This window comes from Corvus cornix, unplaced genomic scaffold (genome assembly GCF_000738735.6).
Source record: "Corvus cornix cornix isolate S_Up_H32 unplaced genomic scaffold, ASM73873v5 scaffold17, whole genome shotgun sequence".
In the NCBI taxonomy this organism is placed as follows: domain Eukaryota; kingdom Metazoa; phylum Chordata; class Aves; order Passeriformes; family Corvidae; genus Corvus; species Corvus cornix.
Window position 1 is genome coordinate 50,101 of NW_024108685.1, and position 15,596 is coordinate 65,696.

The 15,596-nt window shown below is 60.6% G+C and overlaps 1 protein-coding gene across 1 annotated transcript; it reads left to right on the forward strand.

The window, feature by feature from the left end:
• Positions 1–7,525: 7,525 nt before the first annotated feature.
• Positions 7,526–14,863, forward strand: LOC120412176 (class I histocompatibility antigen, F10 alpha chain-like). The gene is made up of 8 exons (XM_039572512.1): positions 7,526–7,643; positions 12,662–12,925; positions 13,222–13,497; positions 13,624–13,959; positions 14,062–14,169; positions 14,274–14,309; positions 14,429–14,461; positions 14,714–14,863. The coding sequence occupies exons 1-8, from the start codon at positions 7,559–7,561 to the stop codon at positions 14,740–14,742; spliced, it is 1,167 nt and encodes a 388-aa protein (XP_039428446.1). The 5' UTR covers positions 7,526–7,558; the 3' UTR covers positions 14,743–14,863.
• Positions 14,864–15,596: the final 733 nt, after the last annotated feature.

The following is a 15,596-nucleotide window of genomic DNA, read 5'->3' on the forward strand; positions in this document are numbered from 1 at the left end:
TTTCCCCCAAAAAGGTAAAACCGACCCAAACCCCTTTGGCAGAGGACAGGAGGAGAGGGAGATTTCTGGTATAAAACTCCCCAAGTCATTTATGCCCAGCTTGGGAAGAACAACCCAAGCCAAGCGGAGGTGGGACCCCCCAGCAGCACCTCTCTGCCGCCCCAGCTGAAGCCCTCGCTGGCTGCTCCAGGCTGGATGGGCAGACTGGGAGCACTGGGAAGGGGCCCCCGGAAGCAGCCCCACGGCCCCACGGCAGCTCCACGGCTCCGCCAGCCGGGATGGAACGTGGGAGGGGGAGCAGGGCAAGGGCTGGGGCTGTCGGTGCCCAGGGGATACAAGGGACAGTGGGGGCACTGCACAAGCATTTCATGCAAAAGTAACAAAATAATGAGGAAAATAACAACAACAGCAACACTGGCACTGTCAATGCTGACAGAGGTCATGCCAGGCCATTTCACAGAATGTTCCAAGTTAGGAGGGACCCAGAAGGATTGAGTCCAACTCTTAATAGTGTGGCCCGTGTGGGGTCAAATCACAACCTTGGCATTATTAGTACCCTGCTCTAAGCCAGGTCGCAGTAATTTAGCAGCAAATGTTTCAGGGCTTTATGCGCAGGTTATGTCAATGTCTGTATTCAGGTTCAGGGGATAAATATGTGGTGTTACAGAAACAGGATGAGTTCTGGGATGGTTGTAGAAGGAGCAAGAAACCCCCAGCCCCAGCACAGGCAGCCACACATCAGCTTCCACATCATCTCCTCTTCCTGCAGCTTCATCTCCTGGAGACCAGGCACTGAGGTCACCCTGACAGTCAGTGCAAGGCAGACGCTGCGGCTGAGGAAGGACATCCCCGTGCTGGGGGGGAAGAGGCGAAGCTGAGCCTGCCCAGCAGGGAGAAGGTCCTCTCTGCATCCCCTGTCACAGGGCAGTTTGGCCCTGCTGCAGAGATACGGCCGCGGATTTGAGCAGATCCCACTCCTGAGTTTATTTTCAGCCAGGTGCACACACTGTGTATTGCAAACGACCGGAAACCTGCAAGGAGGAGCAGAGAAAGACACGGTGACCCCGTCCCCTCCAGCAGCCGGATGAGACAAGTGCTGCCTCCAAGGGCCAGTCCCAGCAGCCTCTTCCCCACAGGCCCTGCCTGGCTCCCCGGCACTCAGGAGGAGTTGAAGCTGCTGCCGTCCCGCCGGGGCAGCCCCTGGCCCCGTCTGCGCAGCCCGAGGCAGGGATGTGCGCTCCCACAGAGGGGAAGGGGAACTCCTGGGAAGGAGAGAGGAGCGGCAGTGGGAGCTGCCCCGGCCCCTCGGGGGACACACGCCCAGGGCTCCCCCGCACCCCGGGGCTCCTTCCCTGCGAGGCCCCGGGGCAGGGCTGCACCCCCGGCCCCAAGAGCACCAAGCCCGGCCCAGGAGCCCCCCAGGCTCCCCTCTGCCACCCCACAGCCCCACGGCCCCTCCCTCACCATTTCCTCATCCTTGAGCACGGCCAGGGAGGCCCCGAGCTCGGAGCACCGAGCCTGACCCTGACCCCAGGTCCCCTGATCCCTCGAGAGGAAGTCGCAGACCCCGCAGTACCCGACCCAGCCCTTGGGACAGGCCAGCAGCACCGGAGCCACAGGTGCAACTGGGGTAACTGGAGTTTTACCACAGCTTCCTGCTGGACAGCGAAGGGGAGAAGGTCCGAGGATCGCCCTGCACAGGGAGCGGAGACCCCGCTCTGCCCCGAGGGGCTGGGCCGAGGCAGCTGCCCCTCCCTTACCTGACTGCACAGCCAAGGCCGCCCCCAAAGCCAGGAGCAGGAGCAGCAGAACCAGCAGCGTGACAGGGATGGGATCTGAACCACTCACCTGGAGCGGGAAAGAGCCACTGGAGGCACTGGCCAGGGCCAGGGGCCAGGGGCCAGGCTGTGGCAGGAGAACTGCCCAGGGCTGGGGGCAGCCGGGGGCGTTGGGCCCGGCCACTGCAAACCACGAGGCCTCTCCCAGAGCCCTGGGAACAGCCACAGCCCTGCCGGCCCTGGGCTCCTGGGCTGACACTGCCCCTCCCCACAGGCCACAGCGCTGGCCCTGCACTCACCCAGAAATCCTCCAAGGGTTCTTTTCTGGATGACCCCGGTTCCTGATGCGGCCTGGGGATCCAGGGCTTCATTCACAACCCCGGGAATGGAGCAGAATTCCCTCTCCTCCAGCCCACAGCCGGCACCTCCCCGCTCAGTGCAACCAGCACCTTGCTCCCGAGGCATCAGCAGTGCTGAAAAACCCTTTCGCAGGAGCCTCAGGAACAGTTTTACAACCACGGCGAAGGCCGGCTGGAAGGACCCCGATGAGAGGCCCCGGCTGGTCCCGGCCCTGCGGGAGCCCCAGGCTCAGGAGGGCGGTGCCGGCTCAGTCCCGCCCTTCCCCGCCTGTGCCCTTCCTGCAGCCTGGTGGCCACAGAGGAGCTGTGCTCGTGTGGCTGCTGTAACCGAGCCCAAAGCAACTTCCCCCAAAGCGGAGCCTCCACCTTCAGCAGACGCTGCCAGGACAGACAGAAAGCTCTCAGCTTCTGGGCTCTGCTTACAAAGGGAACAGCTCCATCCCCACCTGCCCGGACATTCCCGTTCTGGCATGGTGCCGATCATATTTTGGGCACAGATATGGAATACAATAATGCTGTGCCTTACCCATGACAAAAATTCATAAAATAATAAGAAAGCCAACAGTAGCAGCAGCACTGGCACCGTAACAGTGCCGGGGGTCACACAAGGCCACTTCACAGAATCACAGAATCCTCTGAGTTGGACGGGACCCACAAGGGTCACCGAGTCCAGCTCTTAAGGGAACGGCCCAGGTGGGGATTGAACCACAACCTTGGCATTATTGGCACCGGCTCCTGCCGAGGCAGCAGCGGGAAGGAGACCGCGGGCAGCCGCTCCCGCAGCGCCCTCACGCCAGGGCGAACACGGCGCCCACACGGCACAACGAACCCGCCACAGCCCCCTGCCGCCCCCTCCGCCCGCAGCCAGCCCCGAGCCCCGCCAGAACCGAGCGCTGAACTCACTCGCGGCTCCGCCGTGGTTGCCGTCCCCTTAAACCAGCTCTCCTCTGCTCCGTTCCGGACAGCGACGGACGAGGAGTGACGGCGAAAGCTGCCCATCGGGCGCTGGCCCGTTCTTCTCTTCCCTGCCCTCTCGGGTCTCGCAGCGTCACCGGCCCGAGCTCAACCCGCCCGGGGCCGGCTCGAACGTTCCCCCGCCGGGGCGAGCAGCTCCCGCAGCCTCCTCAGCCCCGGAGCCCTCGCAGCCCCCGCTCTTTCGGGCCGTTCCCGCCGCCCGCAGCGAGGGGCCCGGGGGCTCCTCCTGAACTCCCCTGCCCTCGGTCCCTCCTGGGCACGGCCGGGCATTAGCCCGGCTCCCGGGGTTGTCCCGGCACCGGCTGCTGCCACAGGGCACGGCGTTGCTGTAGAGTTTGTTGTTAAACCCAAACAACAGATCTGGAGAGGGGTTCAAGCCTAGAAACCCTCGGGGAGCCCTCGGGAGCTCGGAGCAGCACGAGGGGCTTAAGGATCCCCCAAGACCTCCAAGCAGCAGCTCTGCAGCCCAGAATGGAGATGATTCCAGACCCCACGGACCATCCCGGGGTTGGAGACGTGAGAGCGGAGCAGGCACCGAGCTGCTGGATGGAGCTTCCAGCCCCCGTCGGATCCATCGGGGTACGACAGAGTCAGTGATGGGCGTCTGTCGGGGCTCGGTGTCTGTCAGCGTTTGCAATGCACGTGGATGAGCCGAGTCCACACTGGCAGCGATCCCCACCGCCACCTGCTCTCTCTCCTCTCTTTTCCATGACAGATTTCGTGCTGCTTCCTTTCAGTTTAATGACCTGGAAAGCAAAATCCACAGCTGGCCCACGGCCATCCCTGCTGCCTTCCACGTCTCCAGCCTTGATCCTCCGTCCACTCCCTGCCAGCTCGGAGGAAGGAGATTCCACCCACTGGCATCAAGTCCCTCCTCTCGCTGTGTCCCATTTTGCCCAGTTGGTATTTCTGTAACTGCCTGCGAGCGCAGCCGGACCCTCCCTGCGGCTGGTTAATGCTGGAGTGAATTATTGCAGCGATTACTGGGCTGGGCTGGGCCTGGCTGGGTGCCCGGGGCCACCAAACCCGCTCTGTCACTGCCCCCCTCAACCTGGGCAGGGAACAGAACACACCAGGAAAGGCGGCAGGGTCGGGATAAGGGCAGGGAGAGTTCACTCACTGGTTACAGAAACAACAGACCTGACTTGGGGAAATGAATTGAATTTATTGTCAAACAAATCAGAGCACGAGAATGAGAAGTAAAATAATTCCTACGAAAACATCTTCCCCCCACCCTTCCCTCCTTCCCGAGCTTCCCTTTATCCCCCATTCCCTCCCTCCTCCCCACCCAGGGGCACAGGGGATGGGGGTCGCAGTCAGGTCATGTCACTGCCTCCCCCTCGGGGACAGGAATCCTTGTCCTGCTCCAGCCTGGGGTCCCTGCCGCGGGACACAGTCCCTCAGGAGCAGGCTGCTCCAGCGGGGATCCCCAACGGGCTCACGAGTCCCGCCAGGAGCCACTTCCACGGCTCTGCACGGGCTTCCCACGGGCTCGGGGCCTCTCTCAGGCATCCCCTGCTCCGGCCCGGGCTCCTGCCGGGGCTGCAGGTGGGTCCCTGCTCCATGCCGGACTCACCCGCAGTTCCCAGCGCCTTCAGCTCCCGGTCACACCGAGATCCGGGCGGTTCAGGGCAGCATCCGGGCTTGGCCGGGCCCAGCGCCAAGAACGCTCCTCAGCCAAGGTTTCCGAGAAACGGCGGAGTGCGGGGAAAGGGAGGGGGTTCCGTGCCGTGTGCAGAGCCCGCCCCTCGCTCCGATTGGGCGGTGCTGCCGTCAGTCGTGGTTCTGGCGCGCTGATTGGTCGGAGCGGGGAGCAGCCCGGGCCCGGAGCCGCCGGCAGGGCGGCCGTGGCGCAGCAGAGGCGCCATTGGCGGAGCGTCTGTGCGGGCCCGGGAGCGGCGGCGGCGGCCGGAGCCCGGTGAGGCGGCGGCGGAGCTCGGAGGCGGCCCCAGCGCAGCGTCCGCGGACGGGGCAGCCACCTCTGTCCTACCCACAGCAGCCGGGACGAGCCAGCGCTGCTCCGGCACCGGCTCCTGCCGAGGCAGCAGCGGGAAGGAGACCGCGGGCAGCCGCTCCCGCAGCGCCCTCACGCCAGGGCGAACACGGCGCCCACACGGCACAACGAACCCGCCACAGCCCCCTGCCGCCCCCTCCGCCCGCAGCCAGCCCCGAGCCCCGCCAGAGCCGAACGCGGCTCCCACCTGCGCTGGGGCCGCCTCCGAGCTCCGCCGCCGCCTCACCGGGCTGTTCCCAGTCACCCCCAGTATGATCCCGGTCACTCCCAGTATGTTCCAAATCACTCCCAATAGGATCCCAGTTGCCCCCAACATGATCCCAGTTGCTCCCAGTCATGCCCAGTATGGTTCATTTCACTCTCAGTGCCTCTCAGTATGAGTTCAGTGTGGCCCCATTTGCTTCCCAGTCACATCTCCTATGATGCCATTTGCCCCCATTGTGGCCCCAGTTGCTCCCAGTAAGAATCCAGTCACCCCCAGTATGATCCCTGTCACTCCAAGTATGACCCTGTCACTCCCAGTATGATCCCAGTATGACCCCAGCATGGGCCAGCTGCTCCCAGGATGATCCCAGTTGCCCCCTGCATTTTTCCAATTGCACCCTTTCACCACCACTATGGTTCCAGTCACTCCCAGTACGATTCCAGTCAGTCCCAGGATGATCCCAATCATGCCCCCAGTTGTCCTCAGCATGCTCCCAGTTGCTCCCAGTAGCCCTCAGTGTGGTCCCAGTATGTCCCAGTATGATCCCTGGTGCCCCAGTTCTGCTCCCAGTGGATTCTGGTCCCAGTCCTAGTGTATCCCAGTGTCCCAGTCTGTCCCAGCCCATCCCAGCCTGTCCCTCTCTGTCGTGGTCCCTGCCCAGCAGCTGCCACCATTTCCCAGATCCTGCTCCCCCCTGCCCCATTCCTGGGCACTGGGACCCCCCTGCATCTCCTTCCCCAGCTCCGGGACCCCCCTGCACCCCCTGACCCCGCACCAACACCCCCCTGCACCCCCTTTCCAGGTATCCATCTCTCCCAGCCCCTGGATCTCCCTTTTCCCTGACCCCGGGGACCCCCGGACCCCCATTCCCGGCCATCCTGGGGCACCTCAGCCCCAGGCCTCTCTTTGCTGGGAAACCCGAACTGGGCACGGGGAGGGGGAGAGGAGAGGGAGAGGGAGAGGGAGAGGGAGAGGGAGAGGGAGGGAGAGGGAGAGGGAGAGGAGAAGAGAGGAAGATTGGGAATCAGGGATCGGAGTCCCAGGGCCCAGTCCTGCTCTCTCAGGGGTGGGGCCCCGCAGGCGCAGGACAAAATGGATGCGCGGGTCCCGGAGCTTTCCCCGCTTTGGGTTGTCCAGATAGAGGGCTCAAGAATTATCTCAGAGACCGCTGAATCATTCCTCAAAGGACTACCCATGCCCAGGGAGAAAGGTGAAAAGTGCACTGTGAGGATGACTACTGGTCTTCATCAGAAAGACCTCTGAGGAAGAGGAGAGGTCTTCCTCAGCACGACCACCAGGACACACAGCGCATGCGTGACCCGTATGCTAATGATATTAATGACTTCTGAGAAACAATTTGTATAACCACACCTGTCCCAAGGAATGCGATGAATATTCATAATTTAACCCTTAATAGTGTGTTGTAGTGAGCACCGGTGTTGAGGAATGATTGGAGGATCAGGGACATGGGTCCCTGGAAGAGCTGTACAAGCAAACACCTTTTTAGCTTGACATAAGTAGGCCTCTTGCTAACTGCAGAAATCAGCAGGCCTTTGTAAGCCTCTTGCTAGCTGCAGAATAAGGAAATAGTGAGAACAGAAATCATGAGAATAAAGAAAGAAGACAAAGACACAAACGCAGTGTTCTTGACAATCCTGTTATAGATAAACAACAGGACGTGCTGACAAGATGTACTGACCATGAGAGATGAGGAGGAACCCTGAATCGCAACATTAGCAATACGTGTAAAATGTAGCTTTTTACCCAGCATCAATAGAGAAGTGACAAGTATGCATATTTGAGTGTATAAAAGCAAAGTTTGAATTTCAATAAATTGAAGCTTGCATTATCAATCACATTGACTGACTGCATGTCTTCCCTCGCCGGAGTCAACAAGACACCGGTGTGTGTGGAGGAGCGATCCCCACACACCCGGCGCGCCGAATAAAGCAAATACCCACTTCTCTGGCTCTGTCTCTGAAGTGTCTCCTGGCCCGGTTGTGGCATGATTTACAGGCAGAGTTTGGCCACAGGGCTCGGGAGTTCAGCCCAGCCCGGCCCGGGGGTCCCGCACTGCGTGGTCGGGGAGGGTCCAGGGAAGGGTCCGGGGAGGGGATCCAGGTGAATTCCCTGGAGTTCCCCCCTTTCCCCTCCCCCGCCCCCGCCGCGCTCCCCCGGTCCCTTTCGCTTTCGCGTTTCACAAGCTGCGCCACAGCTCCGCTCGGTGATGGCTGCGATGGCTCTAGCGCCGGATCTGGGGGTGCTTTTGGGGCTCCTGGGGCTCCTGGGGGCCCCGGGGGGGGCGACGAAAGGTGAGTGGGACCCCCGGCACCGGGACCCCCCTGAACCTCCATTTCCGCCCACCGGGAACCCCTAAACCCCCATTCCCGGGCACGGGAATCCCCCGGAAGTCCCATTTTTGGTCCTGTGACCGCCCTCCATCCCCTTCCCAGCACCGGGACCCCCCTGAACCCCCATTCCCGGGCACCGGGACCTCCTTGTACGTTCATTTCCTGGCACTGGGACCCCCCTGCACCCCCTTCCCTAGACTCGAGAACCCCTGTACGCCCTTATCTGCCGCCAGAACCCCCCTGAATCTCCATTTTCGTGTACTGGGACCCCCCTGAACCCCGAATTCCGGGAAGGAAACTCCCCTGCATCCCCTTATCCGGGACTGGGACCCCCTACACCCCTTCCCGGGCATCCCGCCCTTCTCAGACCCCAGTCCCGCCCTTTTCCTCGGCTTTTGGACCCCCCAGATCTCCCAAATTTTCGTGTCCCCCCTGTTTTCCACTCCCACCGCTTCCCAAAAGGAGGTCCCAGAGGGTCCCGGGCGTCTCAGGGGTCTCCAGGGGAGTCGCGGCAGCGGGGATCCAGTGGGATCCAGCTGAATTCCCTGGAATTCCCCCTTTCCCCCCCTCCCCTTCCTCCGCGCTCCCTCGGTCTCTTTCGCTTTCGCGTTTCCCAAACTTCGCCCCCGGGCTCCGCCCGCCTCTCCCAGCCCCAGCCCCCCTTTCCCGTGTCCCAGGGACCCCCTGCACCCCCATTCCTGCCTTTCCCAGCACCCAGACCCCGCTTCCCTCCACACCGGGGACCCCTGGACCCCCTTTCGTGGGCACAGGGACCCCCTGGACCCCCCATCCCGCCTCTCCCAGTCCCTTCCTTGAACCTCGGACCCTTCCCGGCTCTCCCAGTTCCGCCTCCTGACCCTTGGACACCCCCAGACCCCTCCAGTCTCTGAGTCCCCCAGCTCTCCACCCCTGCGTTTCCTGTGGGGGGGTGCCAGGTGTGAAAAACGAGGTTCACTCTCCTGTTAGAATTTAAAGAGTTTAATATAAAGACAATAAGAGACACATAAAATAAAGCAAAGGGATAACGACCGGGTGCCTTGGCGCTCTGCCAAGAGCACACCTGATGCCCGAGGTGAATCCTTTTTATACCATTTTTACTGTCTGTTCTCTATTCATATTCAAACTTTTCCAGGAACTGTTCTGCATGGCCACTCCTTGGTTCCGCCTTTTTAAAGCATGCGTACTCTTCTGCCTTGCGGTTTTATTTCTTTTGATTCTTGGGGTTGGGCTCACTAGGTAAGAGTCGATGGTAGGGTGGATCTCTTAATTCTCTAGACAGTCAGGGCTGATTGCAGCTTTGGGCCTCTTTGCCCCCGGGCCAGAGCGGTGATAGCGGCTCTCGGACTCTCCTGGCCGCCCGTTCTCCGGGCGGAGCAGCCTTTGGGCCCTTTTGTTCTCTGGACAAAGTGTTGATCAGCAGCTTCTCGGGCCTCATCCTGTGTTTGCTTGGAGGTTCTCTTACTTGCTCATTTGCTAACATTCTTGCTAAAAAGAGAGAAAACTACATCTACACAGCAAAAAGCATTTCTAACATTATATAATATCTACCTTAATACTTTGCGAGAAGCCAATATTATAATATATATTTATAACACAGGGGTTCCCAGGGGGGATTCAGGGCAATTCCTAGGGTTTTCTCTGTCCCCTCCTCTTCCCCCGCACTCCCTGTCACTGTCACCTCTCCCACGCTGTGCCACCGGAATCTGCCCGTGACTGCTGATTGCCCCCGGCACCGGGACCCCTCTGAACCCCCCTTCCTGGGCACGGTGACCCCCTTGAACGTTCATTTCCGGGCACTGGGACCCCCCCTGTACCCCCTTCCCCAGCACCGGGAACCCCTGCACCTCCTTATCTGGCACCGGGACCCCCCTGGCCCCCCATTCCTGGGTACAGGGACCCCTCTGAACCCCCATCTCCCGGCACCAGGACCCCCCTGAACTCCAAAACCCGAGAAGGGAACCCCCCTGAAGCCCATTTCTTAGGCACCGGGACCCACTTCACCTCCTCATCCAGCACCAGGACCCCCTGAACCCCCATTCCTGTGAGCGGGGACCCCCCTCCACCCCTTCCCCAGCATCAGATGCCCACCACCCCCTTATCTGGCACTGGGACCCCCCTGAACCCTGATTTCTGGGAAGGGAACTCCCCTGAACCCCCATTTCAGGGTACTTGGACCCCTCTGCACCCCCTTATTCGGCATCAGGACCCCCTGAACCCCCAATCCTGGGCACAGGGACTCCCCTGGATCTCCATTTTGGGGGAACTGAGACCATTTCCCCATCTCGGGGACCCCCTGAACCCCCATATCCAGGATTGGAATCCCCCTGAATCCCCAATTCCTGGGCACGGGGACCCCCCTGAACTCCCTTATCCTGCACCAATGCCCCCCCGCACCCGCTTTCCCGGCCCTCCCCCTCTCCGAGACCTTAGCCCCTGCTTTTCCTTGATCCAGGAACCCCCTGCACCCCCATTCCTGCCTTTCCCAGCCCCCAGCCTCCTTTTTCCTCAACACCAGAGACCCCTGGACCCCCTTTCCTGGGCACAGGGGCACCCCCGGACCCCCCATCCCGCCTCTCCCAGTGCCCTCATCCCCCTTTCCTTGACCTGGGACCCCCTGAAACCCCATTCCTGGGCATGGGGACCCCCTCCTGGATCCCCTTTACATGTTCTGGCACCCCCTGCACCCCCTTATCTGGCACTGGGACCCCCTGCACCCCTTCCTGGGCATCCTGCCCTTCCCAGACCCCAGACCCACCCTTTTCTTTGACCTTTGGACCCCGCCCAGGTCTCCCAAATTTCCGTATCCCCCCAGTTCTCCACTCCCATGGCTTTCTTAAGGGGGGGTCCCAGGGTGTCCCAGGTGCTTCCCAGAGGGCTCCAGGAGGGTTGCAGTGGGGATCCAGAGGGATCCAGAAGAATTCCCGGGAATTCCCCTTTCCCCAGCCCCTCCCCTCCCACCCCCCCCACGCTCCCTCGGGTTCTTCTGCTTCTGAGTCCCAACCTCTGAGACCGGGATCCCCCCACTGACAAAATAATCGGGTTGCCACTGGCAAGCGGGAAATAGCGGCTCCAATGGGGGGCCAGGGCTGGAATGGGACCAAGTGGGGCCATAGTGGAGCAGTGTGATGGCTCCAGCGCCGGCTCTCGGGGTGCTCTTGGGGCTCCTGGGGGCCCTGGGGAGGGTGAAGAAAGGTGAGTGGGACCCCCGGCACCGGGACCCCGCCCAAAGTTTCCATTTCCGGCCACTGGAAGCCCCCTGAACCCCCATTTTTGGTCCTGTGATCTCCTTCCATCCCCTTCCCCAGCACCGGGACCCCCCTGTACCCCCTTATCTGGCACCGGAGCCCCCCTGAACCGCCATTCCTGGGCACAGGGACCCCCTTGAACATTCATTTCCTGGCACCGGGACTCCCCTGTAACCCCTTCCCCAGCACCAGAAAGCCCCAGACCACCTTATGTGGCACCGGGACTCCCCTGAATCCCAAAAGCTGGGAAGGAAACTTCCCTGAACCCGCATTCCCCAACATGGGAATTCCCCTGAACTCCCATTCCTGGGCACCGGGATCCCCTGCACCCCCTTATCCGGGACTGGGACCCCCCTGCACCCCTTCCCGGGCATCCCACCCTTCCTGGACCCCAGTCCCACCCTTTTCCTTGGCTTTTGCACCCCCTAGATCTCCCAAATTTCTGTGTCCCCCGTTTTCCACTCCTGCTGCTTCCCGAAAGGGCGTCCTGGAGGGTCCCGGGCTTCCCAGGGGTCTCCAAGGGCGTCGCGGCAGCGGGATCCAGTGGGATCCAGCTGAATTCTCTGGAATTCCCCTTTTTCCCCATCCCCTCCCCTCCCCTCCCCCCGCACTCCCTCGGTCTCTTTCACTTTCGGGTCTCCCAAACTGTGCCCCTGGGATCCGCCTGCCTCTCCCAGCCCCAGCCCCCCCTTTCCTGTGACCCAGGTGATGCCTTAAGAGGCCTCCTAGAAAGAGAGACTAGACAGGAGTAAGAGAATAAAGCAGGTGTTTATTTGAAAGGCCTTCCAAGGTACCCCTGGGGAGCCAGAGGCTTTTGCCAAGATGGACCCCTGGTCATGAGTTCTTCACACTTTTATAGGTTTGGTTCATTTGCATATCAGGGTTAATTCTCCAATTAAAGTTTCAGTTTAATGATGTAATTTCCCCTCCACTTGCCCCCCTCTCAAAGGCTTTTGGTTTATACTTTTTGGGCCTAGGACGGTCTGGGTGTCCTTGAAGAGCAGGCCCAGAGAGGCTTTGTTATGTCTACCTGGCATGAGAGAACATAATTTAACAGGCTACAAGAAACTTCAGAGTTACACACTAAGCAGTACAGGATTTGAAAAATATAAAAGTTAAAACCTAAGAGACCCCCTGCACCCCCATTCCTGCCTTTCCCAGTCCCTTCCTTGAGCCTCGGACCCTTCCCGGCTCTCCCCATTCCGCTTCCTGACGATGCTTGGACACCCCCAGACCCCTCCAGTCTCTGTGTCCCCCCAGCTCTGCACCCCCTGCACTTTCTGATGGGGGTCCCGGGGTCTGGGAGGGTCCCTGGGGGTCCCCCCAAATTTCCAGTCCCAGGCACTGGGACCTCCCTGCACTCCTTTATCCTGCACCAGTCCCACCCGATACCTCCTTCCCAGCCATCTTACCTTCCCCAGTCCCCAGACTTCCCCCTTTTCCTTGACCCTGAGACACCCTGGACACCCATTCCTGCTTTTCTCATCCCCCATCTCCCCCTTTCCTCTGCGTCAAGGACCCCAAGCCCCCCATTCCGGCTATCCCAGGTCTCCCCACCTCATGACTCCTCTTTCCCTGACACTGGGGACCCCTGCACCCCTTTCCTGGGCACAGGGACTCCCTGCACCCCCTTTTCCTGGGTCATGAGATCCCCAACCCCTTCCCAGCTCTCCCAGTTCCCCTTTCATTGATCCATGACCCTCCTAGACCCCCCAAATCTCCGTGTCCCCCCAGTTCTCCACTCCCTGCGGTACCTGTCTGTGGCGGTGTCGGAGCCCGGCCCGGGGATCCCCCAGTTCACGTCCATGGGGTTCCTGGATGGGATCCCCTTCTGGCGCTACGACAGCGAGCGGGGCCGGGTGGAGCCGCTGACGCCGTGGATGGAGAAGGGACCCGAGCCGGGATATTGGGATAGCGAGACTGAGACTTCTAAGAGGAGCCAGCAGATGGATGCTGTGAACCTGGAGACAGCGCGGGGCCGGTACAACCAGAGCGGGGGTGAGTGGGCGGAGCCGGGGCTGAGATGGGATCCATGGGGCTGGGATGGGATCCATGGGGTCTGTGGGGCTGGGATGGGATCTGTGGGGCTGGGATGTGGATTCACAGGGCTCCAGGGGGCTGGGATGCAGATCCATGAGGCTGGGATGGGATCTCTTGTGATCCATGGGTTTGGGATGTGGATCCATGGGGCTCCAAGGGGCTGGGATGGGATCTGTGGGTTTCCATCGGACTCTGGGGCTCCGTGGGGCTGGGACACAATTCCATGGGTCTCTGTGGGTCTGATCCCCCCCCAGGTCTCCACACACTGCAGCGGGATTGTGGCTGTGATCTCCTGTCCGACGGGCGTGTCCGTGGATCCTATCGGCTCGGCTATGACGGGCAGGATTTCCTCTCCTTCGAGCCGAGATCCCAGAGCTTCGTGGCAGCCAACAGCGCTGCCCAGGTCACCACAAGGAGCTGGAATAGTGACGGGGTCACGGTGGAGCATTGGACGAATTACCTGGAGCACATCTGCACAGAAGGGCTCCAGAAATACGTTGAATACGGGCAGGAGGCGCTGGAGCGCAAAGGTGGGAGCAAAATTCCTGTGGGAATCTGGGATTTGGGAATGGAGGACTTGGGAACATGGGAATTCCTGTGGGAATTCCATGGGTGGATCTCACCCCCATCCCATTCCCGTGGAATTCCATGACTAGATCTCATCCCCATCCCGTTCCTGTGGAATTCCATGGATGCATCTCACCGTTACCCCATTCCAGAACCCCCTGATGTCCATGTGTCCGGAAAAGAGGAATTCGGGACGCTGATCTTGTCCTGCCACGTGTACGGATTCTACCCCAGGCCCATCGCAGTCAGCTGGATGAAGGGGGATGAAATCCGGGATCAGGAGACGGAGTGGGGTGGGATTGTTCCCAACAGCGACGGCACCTTCCACACCTGGGCCAGGATCGAGGCGCGGCCGGAGGAGCGGGAGCAGTACCGGTGCCGGGTGGAGCATTCCGGAATGCCGGAGCCTGGGATCTTCACCTGGGGTGAGGCTGGGAGTGTGGGAATTGGGAATGTGGGAATTGGGAATTTGGGAATTCCCAACTGGGGATTCCCCTCCCCCCCCCTCACTGTCCTGCATTTCCCAGAGCCGGAATCTGGCAGGAATCTCATCCTGGTGGTTGCTGCGTTCGTCATTGCTGCCATTGTCATCCTCATTCTCCTTGTCGGATTCATCGTCTGGAAGCTCCAATCCGGTACGGGGTTGACACAGGATGGGGGTCGGGAAGGGGCACGGATCCGCCCGGCACCGTTCCAGGAATCCCCCACCACGGGTGCTGATCCCACTTTATTTCCATAGGGAGGAGGCAGAACCATGGATACAGCCCGCCAGCCGGTGAGTACCAGCGGTGGATCCGGCTCTGGATCCCTTCCATGCGGATCCCAGGATGGATCCTGGGGGTAATCCCGGTGTATGATCCGTGCTGGAATCTCATGGATCTTCTCTTTCTGCAGGAAAAGACATGGGAACCAACGGCTCATCTGCAGGTACGGAGCGGGATTGGGGTGGGATTCCAGAAGGGGACCGGGTCAGGATGGATGGAGCAGGATCAGGTGGGATGGATGGAGCAGGATTAGGTGGGATGGATGGAGCAGGATTGCGGCAGTGTTCTGGGTTGCAGTGTATTCTATTACCATCCTCAGGAGCTGTTGAAATCAGGTGGGGCGGTGTTTCGTTGCCTCCTCCCCCCAGACTATCTTTCTGTTAATGGCCCATCATTGTCCTGCCACGACTCATAGATAACTCCCTCCGGACCATCTTCTGTTAATGAGCCCATCAACATCTGGCCTCAAGACGCATCATCCCATTTCGAGATGCTCCACCCAGAGTGAGGAACCAAGCATTCCATCCTGGATATAATCTGAGACTCTGAGCACCAGAGACACTGTTTCCACTGGATTTCCAGTGGACAGGAGCTACATAGCCACCACTGGACCTTCTGAGGAAGAGCAGCCCCTTCTACAGGATCATTGCTTCGACAGAACCACATCTACCACTTCAGGAGGACTGCAGCCACCATCTTATCGGACTGCTACCGCCACCCTGACTAACAGGGTGTCAGGTTGTATCCTGACTCTGTCAGTTTAGCCAAGTGTTTTCTGCCTTTATTTTTTTGATATCCCTGTTAAATTGTTATTCTGACTTGGTGCCTCCCATTGGTTTGTTTTCAAACTAGTACAGGCAGGATTGGAGCAGGATCAGGTGGGATTCCAGAGCAGCTTCCGCTCTCCATGGGCTCCACAGCCAGGTCCATCCTGTGGAATGGGGACAGGGAGACACTGTGACCCTCTCTCATCCTGACAGGAATCGCCCTCTGAGCGATCCACAGAGCGGGACCAGAGCAGCCCCCCTTCCCCTCTTCAGATTCAGCCAGCTCATCCACACTGCTCCTGCCCATCCCCGGCCCTGCCCCATCCCGGCCTCTCCCATCCCGACCCTGCTCATCCCCGCTGCTCCCGCCCATCCCGCGCCCTGCCCATTCCCGGCCTCTCCCATCCCAGCCCTGCCCATCCCACTGCTCCCGCCCATCCCAAGCTTGCCCATCCCGGCCTCTCCCATCCCAGCCCTGCCCATCCCACTGCTCCCGCCCATCCCAGCTCTGCCCATCCCGGCCTCTCCCAT

What these genes read in the sequence shown, in the direction of transcription:
- LOC120412176 (XM_039572512.1), top strand. Translation starts at nt 7,559, where the DNA reads ATGGCTGCGATGGCTCTAGCGCCGGATCTGGGGGTGCTTTTGGGGCTC. An exon ending in CCCGGGGGGGGCGACGAAAG is followed by an intron (nt 7,644 to 12,661) that starts GTGAGTGGGACC and finishes GTGTCCCCCCAG; the next exon opens with TTCTCCACTCCCTGCGGTAC. An exon ending in TGGATACAGCCCGCCAGCCG is followed by an intron (nt 14,310 to 14,428) that starts GTGAGTACCAGC and finishes CTCTTTCTGCAG; the next exon opens with GAAAAGACATGGGAACCAAC.